Genomic DNA, 17,079 nt, shown 5'->3' with positions numbered 1-17,079 from the left:
CTAAAGAAAAGTTGACTATAAGTAATGTAGCAAGGGAGGATCTTGGCTAGCAGAGAACACACCTGTTGCAAGGCATATTAACAACTAAAGATCAGGTGAAGTAAGAAGTAGACCTGGAAATGGACTGTTGAAATACCCTCATTTAGTTTATCTGGGTATTGTATGAGATCCAAGCTGATTCAAGTACTCTTATGTGAGGGTATATAGTCAAGGTGGAGAGAGAGAATGGTGACTTACCAGACACATAGTTTCTTAAAATTATGTGGTAATGGGGAGCACTGAGAGACTCCTGTTGCTGCTAACCGGAGAACTGTGGCATATCTTAGTTTGGCATACAGACATTACTAAGGAGCATGCCAGTGCAGTGAAATACGTTAGTGGGAAGGAAAACAACCTGGCACTGTTGCTGCTAATCCTGTGCATGCAGCTTGATTTATATATTTTAGACGTCTATGTTTTTGTGGTCACTGACATGTGGAGCATGCATTAAAAGAACAAGTATAAATACCAGTCTTTACATTGTGGTTTTTCTTTCATAGTATTGACTTAAACTTATTTAATATTGGGAAGCAGGAAGTCTGTTAAAAGATTGCATCTGTTGAAACTCGACAAATTTGTTGATGCCATGATAAAGTCATTTACTTTTTTTTTTTTAAAAAAAACAACACTTTTACTTGCTCTTCTATTTGATCTTCTTGCGTGCTGTCTGGTTGGAATGGTACCTGAAGTTTAAGCTCAAGATTTGTTGGTCAGAGAGAGGTTCTCCCAGTATGCTTGAGCAGCTTTGCCTGTTTTGTTAACCTCTTCAGCTGTACGGCTCAAAAATAAATGTCTTGGCATAGGAAATATAATTCAGATGTCTTTTACAGAAGAATTCCCTTGCATCAGTTCACACCTCTCTTTGAAACTGGATTATGAGACATTTTTGGGGATGTTTACAGAGATTTTGTGGTTATGTGAAAAGCCTTTGTGAGAAACTCACCTGTATGATGACTGTATCCATGGCTTAAATCATTGCAGTGAACAACTGGGACTTCTCAAGCTGGAAAAACAGGTCCCAATCACTGTTTAATGCCTTTTATGCAACCAACAGTTACAAAACAGATCAACTACAAAACAGAGAGAAATGTGTAGTATTACTAATCCACGACCTCATGGATCTCACCCCCTGCCCCCAGAGTACTTCCAAAAAACTTCCCAAACCAACAAGCATCATTACCAAGATGAAAAAATAATGTTTCAAGCACTCGTCTATTAAACTTGTCAAGTATGCAATGGTCATAGTACTCTGCAGACAAAGGAAATGTGTCCATACTTGGGGATGGCATGTGTAGAGAAGCCAGCCTTTCTGACTTTCTAGGACTAGAACTAGTTACTTTCTTGTAACTTTCCGCATGTGCTGCACCAGGAATTCCTTGGATGCAAAAGTTGTCCAAACTCTTTATGTTTTTATTAATTCTTTACATGTTGAGATTATAAAACTCCAGAATGTAGTGTCTCAGATTATTTTCTAGTTTGTTTTGAGGGTTTTTTTCTACAAGCAAACTGAAATATCCTAGTATAAACCATGAGAAAGTTATAATCTATGCTAGGTAGGCTTGTATTTCAGTTTCTAACAGTAAATACTCCCCAAATCACTTTATAAATTGGAGCATTAAAATTTGAGCAGCAAGAGAAGTCTGGTATGAATGGCTGGTACTTAAAATTTGTATCCATAACATCCACTTATTTTTCACTTTAACATTGAATCTACTTGTCTAAGTATAGATACAGGTCTGTCGTAATCTGTTGTGTCCAGCTTCAATAACGTGCCTTAAACTTACCAGTATAAATGGAATTATTTTAAAATGCAGAACTGTTTGTATGGATAAGAGAAGCTAAGAAAAGGTGAGGTGTAGTTTAGATATATCACAGACAAACAGATTCAGGGATACATAAACTAGCAGATAAATGATGAGGGGAGAGGTCTTTTAAAAATGAACTTTTAATAGGATGCTTAATATTTATCAGATAGCAAGACAGTTTCAAATTAACATGAAAAAGATTCTGTGTGGCCAGAAGTAAATGTTCAAAAAAGCAAAATAAACCCAAACCAATTCTAGGAAGGGTTGTGAACATTTTAAATTAAATAGAGCAGCCAGTTTTCAAGCTGGGCTTTCTAAATATAGTATTTAAATAAAATGTCCCTTTTGTCAGGACTGACTGTGGTACTCAGTGTCTTTTGGAAATCAAGTCTGTGGACTGCAGTGCCAAAAGGCAGGAAAGCAAGTTTTAAGATATAATCCATAATGGCAGATTTCAGGAATGTCTACCTAAGGTTCTTTGTTTTCCCTTAAAGAATTAACGGGCAAAAGGGCAATACTTGAGGCAGTATTTATCATGGGTTGTTCCCGCTATCAACAGAGGCATGAGATTCTTGATGTTTTTGAACTACAGCAGCAGTAACAAGTTACATTGTTCTTTTGCCAGTATCTGCTTGTTCACAAGAAGTTTCCTTCCTTCTTTTGGTCTCTTAAAACAATCCAGTTCTTGTGACAACTCAAGCTCCTTCATAAATGTCTCCCAAAATTTTAGTTTTTATAAGACCTCAAGTATTTCTTGCGTACTGTGCTTTTAAAGTGGCCACTTGACTCTCTTAAAAGATTGAAGTAAAACTCTTGTTGGTCTCATTCTTCTGAGTAATCTTCATTTATATGGACCTTGTTATAAGCAAAGTAGTTTTCCAAACAGTGTCCTGCTGGCCTTTTCAGGAAGCTGGTGTTGGATAGCAAATGCCTCCAGCAGTAATATATCAATATAAAGTTTTCTAATAATCTCTTAAAACCTTTTCTGCTTGTAGCATGTTGCTATGTAGGGCATTTATTGCCCTGAATTATTTACATAAATTCTGATCTGGATACCAGCAAGATGCCAGTTCAGCAGGTGAAATCCTGAAGTGGCTGGAGTAGCATGGGCACAGTCTTGCAGGTTCCCTCTGTATAGGTTCTGTACAGTGTTGCATTTCGACCTCCATGTATCTCCAGGCCGATACAACTTCTCTGCTTCTTACCTGTCTGCCTTTTGCTTTAGTGATGCTCATACCTTCTCTACTTTTCATAAAACAATCTTCCTTTCCTGGGGTCCAGCATCCTTTAGATAGTTCTCTTGTAGCATCAAATGCATACTACTTTATTTTTAGTGCCCTCGCTCCATATTTTCTCCTAAATTTGCTGGCTTTCATTCAGTACAGAGAAGTCAAGGTCTGCCTCTGATTGACCTATGATGCTGCTGCTGTTGGCCACACACTTGGTGTCTGTACCTTGGTGCTCACTGCACTTGGAAGGATCTCCCTGGAAACATCCTTGCTGTTACTGCAGTATTCCCCTTAATTAAAATTCTCCTTGTTCAAAGATGTTAAACATGTGCCTGCATATTTCTTCAGTGATTAGGTGTCTGGTATGCTTAAACAAAGCAGTTTATCACACAGTCTACACTGTTGCATCTTTCTTCTCTCCCCTTATTTTGTACTTCAGTTCAGAGTCCTTTGGGAACAGGACATCTTTTAATTCTAATACTGGTGGGGTTTTTTTTATACTGTATTTATATGAAAGCAGAAATTAAGGTCTCCTGCTGGGATTGAGCCTTCTAGGAATTACCATAATACCAATTAATATCAATTGCCACAGAAACTCAAATAGACTTCTCTGGTGGTAGGCGTTTTGCCCATTAGTTTTTTTTATCTGGAATTCCAAATAAATAAATAGATAGGTTTTACGATACTGCATCACCTACAGTTTGAGCTCTGGGCATAGTGGATCCTCAAATAAACTAACAATCTGAAACTGGAATAATGTAGACTCCTTTTTTTCCTTTTTTTTTTGTTTTTGTTTTTGTTCTTCTCCATCCTAGGAATAGGTAGGTATATATCATCTTCCAGTCATGCTATGTTGCATGGCTTTTCTTAAACTTTTTTTTTGCTGGGTGTTTCCAGCACATCTATCTTTTTCTATTGCAGACCATTTTCACTGCTCTGGACAGAGGTTTTAATTGGATGCAGCAAGCCTGGGTTTATTTCCTCAGTACAAGACGGGATGAAGGTGTTAAAAATAGTATCTTGGTTATTATCTTGCCTTGCGTCCTCACTGCAATAACTCTTCCTTTTATTTGCTGATCTTTTGCCTTGAGTTTGATCAAAAAGCAAGGAGAAACTTAGAGTTACCAAATACGGGCTGGAAACTTGGGGCTGTTAGGTTTTTTTTGACAGAACACTGAAATTTAACATTGATTGCTTTCAAGACAAAAATTACATGGTCAACAGATACAAGAATGATGCTTGGTGGGTTGCTCTCAAGGTACTGAGAAGTACTTTAATCTTCTTTGCAGAAGATTAAAGTGCAACAGATAGATATTGGAAAAGCTCTGCAGAAGGAGGTGTGCTCTGGTTGACATAACTCTGTGATTATAGCAGATCTGAGTTTCTACCCAGCATGTTCATTATGCAGGGGATGAAGTGTGGTGGCTTGCTCAGATGCTTGTGCATGTTTAGCAGTAGATGGAGAGGTGTGAACTGTGAAATCTGGCCACCATGGTTACAGTGCAGGGGCTGCTAATACATCAGTCTTCTGTTCTATTTCTTTTAGCTTTTATTTTGAGGATTATCTTTGGAATGAAGCTGTTACAGTATCACCAAATCCTAATAAACCAGAATGAGACTGGCCTTTCTGGAGAAGAGCTTGCAACATTTAGCTGCTGCTCTGGTTTATGAGTTGTGCCAGGTATCATGCTGAAACAGGGACTTGGAAGCCCTGGATTTGTCTGAATCCAGGCTCTGTGTGTAATGTTCATGTTTTCTGAAAAATGGGGATTTGAAATATAAACCAGATGGTGTTTGGATAACATCTAGATTTAGGTCGGGAATTGGTGCTTCCTACTCAGAGTTCCGTGTTGACCTTTGCAACCCCATGTTTTGGAAGTCCACTGTGCTTAATATTAGAATGTATAACTCACAAGTGCCCAGCAGCCTGGTCTGTATTAAGATGTTCTTTTTCTGTTCTGTTGTATGAGAGAGATTTGGCGAATTTCTGGTGTAAATATAATAGCAGGTAACTTTTTTAATTCCATTTAAGTTTGTGGAGAGGGAGGGTTTTTTGACTTTTGCAGGCATGGCTGGGATCTTACCCTTTGAAATACTGTAGTAACTGGAGGTAGATCGTAGTCTTGAACTTTGATTTGAAATCACTGTGGGCTTAAGACTGAGAAGTTGCTCTGTTACATTATTGTATTTCATATTAGTTTAAAATCTTTATAATTCTTTTGATGATAAAAATTTAATAGGAAAACTGAATGTAAATCTTCTAAGGGGTATGATTGTTTTGTATCTTTAAAATAATTTGTAATTGTTTTTACTTGATTAGATTACATCCTTTCAAGATAAAATTGTTTCTAATGAGGCAATTGAGTTATAAAAGACATCTAGAATTGCCTTCCAGGGGCATTAAATGAAAAATGTAAATATTATGAATAATATATAAGGTTTAAAATGTCTCATTTGAATATTGCTTACATTAATAACTGATACGTAATCAGTTTTGTATTTGCCTTCCCTTCCTTCCTTCCTTCTTCCTGTTCCTTCGTACACCTTCACTCTACCTTCAAAAACTGCTTCAATTCTACACTCATCTCTGAGATTTTCTTTCTATTATCCAATTGTTTATTTGATCCCTCTCAGGTATCACTCTTAAAGAAAAAGATTACTCTTTGTGTCTACTTTGTTGAGGCTTATTATGGTACTAATTGCCTCAAATACCCTTTTGCTCTTAAGAATTTGGGATAACAAACTTCAAACACTATTATTACAGAGCAGGTCATCTACCTGAAAGTCATTTGAGAATGCTGCTGGACCGAGCTGAGGCTGAAATTAATTCTGTTAAACAGAAATTCGATCACGATTTAAAACAAGAAAAGCAAAAGCTTCACCAGAAACTCATTACCAAACGAAGGCGGGAAATGCTGCAAAAGGTAATTATTTTCAGTATATTTATTTTCACAGGGCTTATCATGAATTTAAAAAAAGGAATTAATTGGAAAATAAAGTGTAGCTCTTACGACAGGTCAACACTGCCAGGAGCACAGATGGAAAATAAGTGTATTTTGGGTTTAGCTATGTATTGCCATGTGCTGTATTAATTGTGTTGTAGTTAATAGCTGTTCTTCTAGAAGAACCTGCAAGAAAGTAACATAACTGGAGAAATTTGTGAAGACCCTTGGCTTAGTCTAACCTGTCCTAGGAAGTTATGACAAGACTCTGTAATGTGCAGAAAGGCAAACACCAACTGAGGTTCTGGAATCGGTGAGGGACATGGCACAGATCTGTGACAGTTGTTTTCTATGGGTTTCTGGGCTATGTGTGACTTGTATTACTTATGCAGCACAGTTAAAATTCAGCTACAAAACAAAACTGTTTAAAAGATGCTGTACCTGTGGTTGCTTGTGTGAGGACTCATGTCACCTCACCTCAGCCATCTAAAAATCAAGACTAACTTCAGGAGATCCAAATCATCTCATAATGGAAGATGATTTGCAAGTGATCTGAGGTAAACGGGAGTTGTTATCCAAATGTCCCTATCTTTCTCGGCCTAAAGGATTAAGAAGAAATTTATCTTGGATTAGGTGATATTTTTTTAGATAACCAAAGTTAGGTGAGATTGATTTTTTATTTTTTTTTCCAGAATATGTGTTTCAGTGTTTTCTGCTCTTTAACAGGTATCAGTGCAATGACAGCTAGCAGGTATAACGATGGAGACTTCATTTCATAGAATCATTTACATGGAAAAGACCTTTAAGATCATCAAATCCAACCATTAACCTAGTACTGTCAAGTCCACCACTAAACATGTCCCAAGCCCCACATCTGCACATCTTTTTAAACACCTCCAGGGATGGTGTTTCCACCTCCTCTCTGGGCAGCCTGTTCCAATGCTTGACCACCTTTTTGGTGAAGAAATTTTTTCCTAATATCCAGTCTAAACCTCTGCTGGCACAATTTGAGGCCGCTTCCTTTTGTCCTATCACTTGTTATTTGGGAGAAGAGACTGACCTCCACCTGCCTGTTACTGCCTTTCAGGTAGTTGTAGACAGCAACGCGGTCCCGTCCCCAAGCCTTCTTTTCTCCAGGCTCAACAACCCCGGTTTCCTCAGTTGCTCCTCAGAAGACTTTTTCTCTAGACTCTCCTTCAGCTTTGTTGTCCTTCTCTGGACATGTTCCAGCACTGCAATGTCTGTCTTGTTGTGCGGGGCCCAAAACTGAACACAGTATTTGAGGTACAGCCTCATCAGTGCTTAGTACAGGGGGATGATCACTGCCTTTGTCCTGCTGGCCATACTATTTGGCGTATCAGCCAAAATACTGTTGACCTTCTTGGCCATCTGGGCACACTGCCAGCTCATGTTCAGCCAGCTGTCAAATAGCACCCCCAGGGCCTTTTCCTCTAGGAAGATTTCCAGCTACTGTTCCCCAAGCCTGTAGCATTGCGTGGGGTTGTTGTGACCCAAGTTCAGGCCCTGTTGCTTCTCCTTGTTGAGCGTCATAGAATTGGCCTTTACCCATCAATTGAGCTGATCCGGATCCCTTTGCAGAGCCTTCCTGTCCTTGGGCAGATCAACACTGCCCGCCATCTTGGTGCTGTCTGAACACTGTTGTGGTTGTTCTCAGCATAGGTAGCTTTGATTTAGCTTTCAAATTACATTGCTGCATGCTGCAGGATGGGGAAAATAAAATTAAAAAAATAAACAGCATCCCCCCACCCCCCCCCACCCCTACCCCCCACACCATTATTTGATCCAGATTGACCTCTGGAATGCTCCCAGATTGTTGTAATTCAGCCAGCTGGGTTTATGTCAGACCACAAGATCGTACATTTATTTAGGTGTTAGCCCTTCTATGTAGGAGCAATCCAAATTATCACAGACCTGCATTAGCCCTTCTATCTAACAATAATCTGAATTATCACAGGCTTTTTAGATGTATGCAAAGTCATCATATTAAGGACTGGGTAAGTCTTTGGACACTGGAAAGCAATTTCGAGAACACTGAAAACAAAAGTTTGAAATTTGTGTTGCTATGAAATACGTATTTAAAGAGCTTGAATTTGAGATGTTCCTTCTCTTAACTTTGTTCCTCCTTTTGGCAAATGGATCAGCAGAAAGAGCACTGGAAGGAGCAGCTGTCACTTGGAGACCCCTTCAAAAGTACTAAAGAGGTCACTCACTACCTGAGCCACTGGAAAAATCTTCTGAGGGATCACACCATTGAACTTGAAGAACTTACTGAAAAACTTGACAATGAAGCCAGTGAAGAGCTGAAAGAGCTTCTGTTTAGTCTAACAGAGAAAGCTGTTGAAGAGCTTAAACGTGTTCAGTGTGGAGTATTTGTGCAAGAACTGGTCAGGCTCAATGTGCCAAAGGTGTTCCTGTTAGAAGCTGTGGAGGAGCATAAAAAAGAGATGGTTGTTAAACATGAACAGCTTGAAAGGGAAGAGCGTGACAAGAGTGTGGCTGCTGATGAGCTGCTTCAGCTCACCACACAGAAGCTAAGCCAAGAACTGGAAGCGAGCATTTTGGAACAAAAAAAAATAAGGAGCTGGGAACAATCAGTATTCATGCAAGTATCTCTCTGCACCCTTTTCTTGGTTATTATTGCAAGTAGAGATGAACTAAGAATTTTCAGACCTGTCCAGGTCTAATTCTAAATGACCACAATCAGTACTCTGTTGGGCCCTTGGGAATTGATTAATTGTTTATTTGTTGGTTTGTTTTGTTGGGTTTGGGGGTTTTTTGTGATCACTCAGCACCTGCAGCACTGGTGGGTGAGCATTGCAGTAGAAATTCCAGGAAACATTGGTTGTGAAACCAAAAATGTGGAGTGGTATTTTTATACTCTGTTTACTCCATGTCAGGTTTTACGTGCACATCTTTCATTGTTATCCTCAGTCTGTTCTCAGAAGTCTGGCACTTTGGAAGTGTCATTTAGTATGTCAGGCCTGATTGTCCCCATGTCCAATCTCAGTATATTACTCCGAGCCACAAGTCAAGCCTTACTCATTGAGTTTGTTTTAGGCTCTGCCATAGTATTTCCAAATACTCCATAAATACACAGCACAGTAGCCTGCCTCTCCAGCTGATTGGCTCCATGCATCAGACATGGCTGACATGGCCTGCTGAAGTGCCCATGGCACTGAGGCCTTTAGCCATAGGAGGCGTCACAGCACAGGCAATGTTACAGAGTTGGCCCCAGGTGTGCCTTAATGGCTACTGCTGCCTGCTGTGACGTGACCCGAGGGAGGTGGGAAGGCAGGTGTTGGCCTTGCCACCATTGTGAGACCTTGTGCAGGGAGAGGCTGTGGCTGCAGCTGGGAGTCGTCATGCGTAGTGCCTCTCAGACTGGGCGGCAATGTCCCTGAGAAATAAGCACTGTTCCTTAGCATTTCTTCAATGCTTTTAAGTGTTTTTATGCCTAGTTGTTGTATTACCTGAATATTTACAATACTACATTTCCTGTACAATGTCTGTTTAAGGACAGATATTGTTAGAGACATGGGAACATGAAAAAATAGTCTGTTGTCAAAACTGTAGTTTTAGGGGAAGCAACTGGAACAGACAAACCTGAGGCTTTCTGCCCATGGAGCAAATATATTAGGCATGAGAGATGGAATGGGGGGAGCATTAGTCATGGTTAAATGTTTCTCCTTCATACCTTTATACAACAAAATAGATTTGCATGGGCCGTTTTGTTGAGACAGTATCTTTTAAGTTTGCCTGCTGCATGGTATAAAACCGTATAACAGGAATATAGAAAGAAACCTTGCCCATCATGTTTGCTTTATTCAAGAAAAAAATATCCATGTGTGTCTTTTCATTCTAATTGCAAGGGCTCTGTATTTTATTCATAATTTTAAATTCTTTTCTGTAAGCCATTGCAATGTATTTTCTAGCTTGTCTTATCTCTTATTTACATTTTTGAGAGCAGACCTGCGGGATCAGGGAAGTAGATTGTAAAACCCAGCAGATCTTTCCTGTTTCTGACTTAGAATTCTGTGATAATTGTGTTCCAGCCTGCAGTGTTGCCTGTTGTATTTGTTTGATGCTGTCTTTATTTACTGCAACAGTAAGCTGTTTATATATTTTCCAGTATTTTACTGGAAAAGAATACAAAAAAATGCATCATTTATACAATTGTCCTCTCAAAAGCCCCTTAAAATCTGTCACTGTCTTTGTTCAGTCCACTGTCTGTTTTGATATTTTGATGACACATGCCATCTTCCATGTTTACATTCTCATCTGCTATCTAGTTTTCACAAGTAATTATTTTGAATGATAGCTTTTCATTTTTCTTGCTTATCAAAGAGACCATGAGTTAGTCTAAAATGTTTGTGAAGGTCATTTATGCTTAAAGTCCTTTTTAAACATAGACATGATAAAACTGGGTTTTGGTGTAGTGTATTTACTTACATATTTCTGTCTATATTTCTGTATATATGGATATATACATACTACATGATCCTTCTGCAGTGCCTTCCCGCCCTCAGTCACTCATCAGCACTCCTGCCCAGATTGATGTCATCTGCAAACTGACTGAGGGTGCAATCGATCCCCTTGTCCGCATCATTGATAAAGACATATAACAGAACTGACCGCAGTACTGAGCCCTGGGGAACACCAGCTGGCTGTAACTCCATTCACCACCACTCTATAGGCCTGGCCATCCAGCCAGTTTTTACCCAGCATAGAGTCTGCCCATCTGAGCCACGAGCAGCCAGTTTCTCCAGGAGAATGCTGTGGGGGACGGTGTCAAAGGGTTTAAGAAGGTCCAGGTAGACAACATTCACAGCCTTTCCCTCATCCGCTAAGTGGGTCATCTTGTCGTAGAAGGAGATCAGGTTCATTAAAGCAGGACCTGCCTTTCATATACCCACGCTGGCTGGGCCTGATCCCCAGGTTGTCCTACACGTGCTGCGTGATGGTGCTCAGGATGACTTGCTCCATAACGTCCCCTGGCACTGAGGTCAGGCTGACAGGCCTGTAGTTCCCTGGATCCTCCTTATGGCCCACCTTGTAGATGGGCGTCGTGTTTGCTAACCTCCAGTCTTCTGGGACCCCCTTGGGTTAGCCATGACTGTTGATAAATGGTGGAGAGTGGCTTGGTGAGCACTTCAGCCGGCTCCCTCAGTCCGCTTGGGTGGATCCCATCTGGACCCATAGGCTTGCGCACATCTAAGTGGAGCAGCAGGTCACTAACCATTTTCTTCTGGACTTTGGGGACATCTTTCTGCTTCTCTTCACTGTCTTCCAGCTCAGGGGGCTCAGTACCCAGAGGGTAGCTGGTCTTACTATAAAAGACTGAGGCAAAGAAGGCATCAATTATCCCAACCTTTTCATCATCCAAGTAGATGAATGTAGTCTAAGGTTAGTCAGCTTCAGCTTGATCTGAGGATCAGTTCCCAGATTTCTGTGTTAAGAACTTTCCTTCTACAAAATGGGAACTTTAAGTGATTCAAATTACTGCTAAATTATGTTCGGTGTTGTTCAGCGTGCTTAAAGCTGTTTTAGAAAGAACTGCTGGAACAGTTGTGACTTGGTGATGGGAGGGTTTGACATATGAGTTTATTATAAAGAGACTTCTTTATTTTGTGTTTTTTCCCCTCTCAGTAGCTGTGACTGCTAAGTGCTGGGAAATGGCACAGGGAGGCTTTATGAGTTGCTTTAATCTCAGTTTCCACCCTAAGTTCAGGTATTGTATTGTCTGAAGAGGCTGAAGGATTCTGTGTTAGGGAATGCACTAAAAATTAGTTATTTATTTTTAAAATATTCAAAACCTGTTTCCCCTTGAAACAGTTTTGTAGTCCAGAAGTTCTGTATGCAGAAATTTAAATATGCTCAAGGATATTTTTAACATGTTGAGCAGTTCTGTGTGGAATCATTAACTGATGTATGAATAAGACAAAAAAAGAATGATCATGGTCATGTAAAGTATTTGTGTCCTGTTTCTTACATTTTATACAATATTGGCTATATCAGTGAACAGCAAATGGCTTTTGTTTTTTTTAACAGGCAGCTTCTAAGTTTACCCCTGTCACTATCAGAAGAGGAATTGCTTAGGATGAGGCAAGAGTTGCACTGCTGCTTCTCTCAGGTGGACAACAGCTTGGCTTGGCCCAAGATAAGAGCAAGAACATTGCTTCAGGCTTTCAAGGTGGAACAGAAGGATGCAGAGATGCTGAAAGTCGATCAGAATTTAGCAATGACCAATAAACAGGTGGGAACGATGTGAGATCAGTGTGGGGTTGTGCAAGGGGTTCATGGCTATATATGCAGGTTGTTGGCTTTGGCTGCAGATAGGGGTCCGAGGCTTCTTCAGAGGTGCAACAGTGGTGCACACTTCTCCTGTCTGTGTGGGTCAGCAGACCTTAAAGATAATTGTTCGGGCAGCAGTTGGATAAATACATTTTTTTCCACATATACTCTGCATATTTCTGCTGCTTGTGTATCCTCCGGCTTTCCCAAGAAGGCAGAGTTATAAAGAAGCAGTTGGGTGGCCAAAAGGGGCAGCATCTCTGAGGAGAGTCCACCGAAACACGAAAATTTGGTGCTGAGAATGGCTCTGAATATTAGGGACAAGTTGGGTCCTTTACAGCCTCTATTAAGATTTCTTTGGCAGCCCCTGCCCATTACTAAATTTGACACTAAATCAAGGAAAGATGTAGGGAGTTTCTGTAGGAGAATGTCCTCCATTGTCTTCTCCATTTAGAAAAGTAAAGTTCCTGAATTAGCTGGTCTTTCTTAGCAAGAATTTGGGCTTGCTTTCTGTTTCTTCTTTCCAAAAGAGCTGAGCCTACACAGAGGGTTGGGTTTTGTCTTTGTTTGTGGGGATTTTTTTTTCTAAATCTAAATACATAGATGAGGAGGCATACTTACTTAGAGACACATTCCCAACAAGAGGTCTGTCTGTCTGTCAAATCTAGCACTTTTTAAAAGAACTCTGTGAAGGGTGAAGAATTCCTTCTGTAAAATGTAAAACCTGTGGAATCATAAATTATTTTCAGTTCTGAAAAGGACTTTGCCTTGCTTTGTTTTGGTTCGGTTTTATGTTCTAAATGTGTAAACTAACTTGGGTTAATTGTGCTAGGAATTAACCTAGTTCAAAACCATACTAATTTCTAAAGTATTATGGGAGGGAAATGACTTTGCAGAGCCTTATAGTTGAACAGATGTTATCATTTCCCCAAGAGTATCTTATACTTAGTTGATATTCTTGTAAAGAAATATAAAGGTCAAGAATAATTTGATTACATGGAACAGTGCCCCTTAATACTATCATGGTTCATTTGTGATTCATATACTGTGTCTTGAAAACAATGTAGTTCTTAAATTAATATTCTTTGTTCATTTTTAACCATGCTTAGGAGACAATGTATCAGTTGAAATCTTCTCTTATTATGACTGCTAAAGCTTGCTTAAAATCAAATTTATGTGCTAACAGTTCTCATGGAAAGGAGGAATATATAAATCTACTTGAAATAAATTTAGAAGAAATTTCCAACTTTGTCTGAATGTCTGAAAGGAATCTTCAGAATGAATAGGCAGCACCTTTGTTTCAGAAATGTTTTCTCAGTGAAAGTCATCCTTGCCTAGTGTTTCATTAATCGGTGGATCTGCCAATAATAGCAGGTACTAATCTTAATGTTAGCATCCTCATGTGCCTCTTATAAATGAAGCATTTTGTGCTCATCTTTTTACAGCAGCATTCTAAAATGAAAAAACCAGGATCCAGGAATAGAAATAAGATAGATAGTTTGAAGAAATCTTTACAAGACAAAATTTGCATTTATGAAGACTCAGTGAAAGATGAAATTTTGAATAAGGTAAGTGGAAACTTTCTGTATGGAGGTCAAACCCTAGGTCTTTAGTAATTAAGGAATGATAGTTTTCTATCTATATGAATAAGAATCAGATAAAAAAGGTATAAGGTGTAGTGTCAGAATGCATCTCTCTGCTCTTGCCTGCTTTTATCAGGACGTTGTATTTCAAGCTTAATAGTTTTGGCTTTGTTTTAATTTTTGCGCCTTAGTTACCGAACTGATTTTGTGTCTCACCTTTTTTTCTTCCGGTGGTTCTGGGTCTTGGCATAAGCATGATTGCAAGACTCCCTTATATCCTGTGGTTTTCTTAGTAAGGTTTTCAAAATACTGAAGGCTCTTCACTGTATACTTTGGCTGAGCAAGATTTAGTTCTTGGATGTCTCCTAATGTTACTGAAAACCCAGAAATGGGTTCTTAGATCCAGAGATAACTGGGTAGGGGCTGAGTTTATTTGTATGGAACTTACTGAAAGGGAGCCATGATTCTGGTGGATATCTTTTAAAAGACTCACAGCCCCAGTCTGAAGTTAATCCTTAAAGTGAGCGGGGCCAATGCCAGTACGGGGGTTTGGAGGCTTCTTTCTTCTCTGCTAGCAGGAGTTCCATCATACCCTGTTTTGTGTTCTTTAACTTTTCTCCCCTTCTCTTTCCCACTTGTAAAATATGGGTAATACTACTTTTGTGTATCAGAAGAACATTACGATGATAATTGTGTTAGAGATATGTGGTGTACTGCTATAAGAACTATGCAGAAGAAGCAGGTGTCATTGGTAGTTAAAATTGGTAGATAAAAAATAGTTTCACAAATGATTGCAATATCAGTGTTAGGAAAAATCTGGACAAAAATCTGGTTTTGTACCTCTTTCCTATGTTTTCTACACTTGTATCCTGAGGAATGGAAAATACTGTCTCAATGTGTTCATTCAGAAATAATTCCACTCTTATGTGAGAGCAACACATTGTGGTTGTAGATGATAAAAATAAATGTTTATCAGGTCTATCACCCAGTCATTGAAAGTGAGAGCAACTGATTGGGCAAGAATGCAGCAAGTGGGTATGTTGTGGCACTCTTTAATAATTTAGTAACTCATACAAGAATGCCTTAATCCTTTAATAGAGGCATTTAAGCTTTTGGCTTCAATACCTAATGCCCTGACCTCCAAAATTTAGGTTGGGGTTTTTTTGTCTTTTTGTACCATTACTTCAGAGTACAGTGAGCATGGGCTAAGCCCATATGTTACAAGAAGTACTGAATACTTGTTTGGTATGAATATTGCCTTATGTTTTTGTTAGAGTCTTATTTTATAATTTGAAAGCTGGCTTCTCTAAGCCTCATTGTTTCAGTTTCTTATGCGCCATCTGGCATACCTGTTGTTTTCCTAGTTGTATGTTGGAACAGTAGTTATAAAAAGCCAAATGCTTTGGGCTTTTCCCAATAAGGAAATGAAAATATTGTTAAGGAAATTTGTTAGTTTACACATTATCGTTAGGATACAGGAGTACTGCAGTAAACCTTATGTTGATCACAGAAGTATAGTTTCTTTCTTTTGGCTGTTGCAGTCTGCTACCTCCTTCCTCTTTTAGAATCTTAACACTTCTAAATTCTGTATTAATGTGAACGCTTTTATCATCTCACTCAAAATTTACCGTCTGACTTCTACACAGCCAATTCAAGGCAGGGAAAAAGGACTATGGAGCAATACAGCTCTGCTATATTTCTCACACCTTCTGTCATAGTTTAACCCCAGCCGGCAACCAAGCACCACACAGCTGCTTGCTCACTCCCCTCTCAGCCAGAGGGATGGGGAGGAGAATCGGAAACGAATGTGAAACTCAAGGGTTGACATAAGAACAATTTAATAGGTAAAGCAAAAGCCGCTCATGCAAGTAAAGCAAAACAAGGAATTCATTCACTGATTTTCATGGGCAGGCAGCTGTTCAGCCATCTCCAGGCGTGTAACAGTTACTTGGGAAGACAAGTGCCGTAATGCCGGATGTTCCTCACCTTCATTTTTCTTCCCCCAGTTTATATACTCAGCATGACATCATATGGTATGGAATATCCCTTTGGCCAGTTTGGGTCAGCTGTCCTGGCTTTGTCCACTCCCAATTTCTTAAGCCACTCCAGCCTTCTCACTCACAGGGCCTGAGAAACTGAAAAGTCCTTGATTTAGTATAAGCATTACCCAGCAACAACTAAAACCATCAGCGTGCCATCAACATTGTTCTCACACCAAATCCAAAACACAGCACTGCACCAGCTACTAAGAAGAAAATTAACTCTATCCCTGCTGAAACCAGGACACCTTCACGGCTGCAGACTTCACACAGTCCCATGGGTTCTGTCTGGCTAGAGGATGGCCATAAAGTGGTTTCCAGCTAATGTTTATGAAAGCAGCAGTGGGATGTATTTTGTAGTACTGTAAAAAAGGCATGACAGAGACAAACAACTCATAGACAGGAGGTAGTGAGCTGGGAGGCCACAGCAAGGAGTTTGAAGCCTAGTTTGGAGCACCTGAGAGTATCATTGACCTCGCTGTGAAAATCTTCAAAAGCAGACCGTACATGCTTCTTTAGCGTTTCATAGCTGGTTTGAGCTGCCTTGTCCCTGAAGAAGTAGCTGTTCATTTCTGAAATAGCAGTTACCAATCTCAGAGGAAACACAGTGGTAAAAGTAATGATATTTTTTATCCCTACTGGGCCTAAAAAAACCCATTGCATGAAAAATGCCTTTGGAGTTGCAGGTAATCAGGTACATTTTCAGATTATTCCCTTGATTTGTAATACTTAGGACCAAGACAACACTATTTAGCAATTAGCCTGAACTAAATATGGAATTTAGAAGTCAGTGCTTTCAAGTAATGGACTAATAGTGCATTTACAGCATTGGCAATTCTTTGTGTACTTTGGATGTTTCAGGTGGAATCAGCAGCAAACGTTCAGACCTACAGTGGTGGATTCATCATAACCAAAGTAGATTGACACTCTGTTGATGTTGTGTCAAACAGTACAGTGTCAAGCAGTGCTTTACAGTACTCTGTTTGGTATAATAAAAGGCTTCAAGAATTGCCAGTGGATATTAATTTGTAACTAGTTCATAATTTAGTTTGTAATCAATATTTGATCCAACTTCTACTGAAATCACCTTCTGTGTCACACTGAAGTCAGATCTACTTGCAAGCTTTGGT

The 17,079-nt window shown here is 39.5% G+C and overlaps 1 protein-coding gene across 4 annotated transcripts in view; it reads left to right on the top strand.

The window, feature by feature from the left end:
* The window catches only part of EVC2 (EvC ciliary complex subunit 2), an 80,397-nt gene that overhangs the window by 43,617 nt on the left and 19,701 nt on the right, over positions 1-17,079 (top strand). For 2 of the 4 annotated variants that reach the window (XM_037384985.1, XM_037384975.1), the window contains 4 exons: positions 5,838-5,997; positions 8,178-8,638; positions 12,085-12,289; positions 13,773-13,895. In XM_037384985.1, coding sequence (XP_037240882.1) covers positions 5,838-5,997; positions 8,178-8,638; positions 12,085-12,289; positions 13,773-13,895 — 949 coding nt within the window. The remainder of the gene's footprint in view (positions 1-5,837; positions 5,998-8,177; positions 8,639-12,084; positions 12,290-13,772; positions 13,896-17,079) is intronic. The other 2 variants (XM_037384976.1, XM_037384977.1) reach the window with 2 other exon arrangements.

The sequence above is a fragment of the Falco rusticolus genome, chromosome 1 (assembly GCF_015220075.1).
Source record: "Falco rusticolus isolate bFalRus1 chromosome 1, bFalRus1.pri, whole genome shotgun sequence".
Lineage (NCBI taxonomy): Eukaryota > Metazoa > Chordata > Aves > Falconiformes > Falconidae > Falco > Falco rusticolus.
Note: the sequence above shows the minus strand (reverse complement) of the source record. Positions and strands in the feature narration are given on the sequence as shown.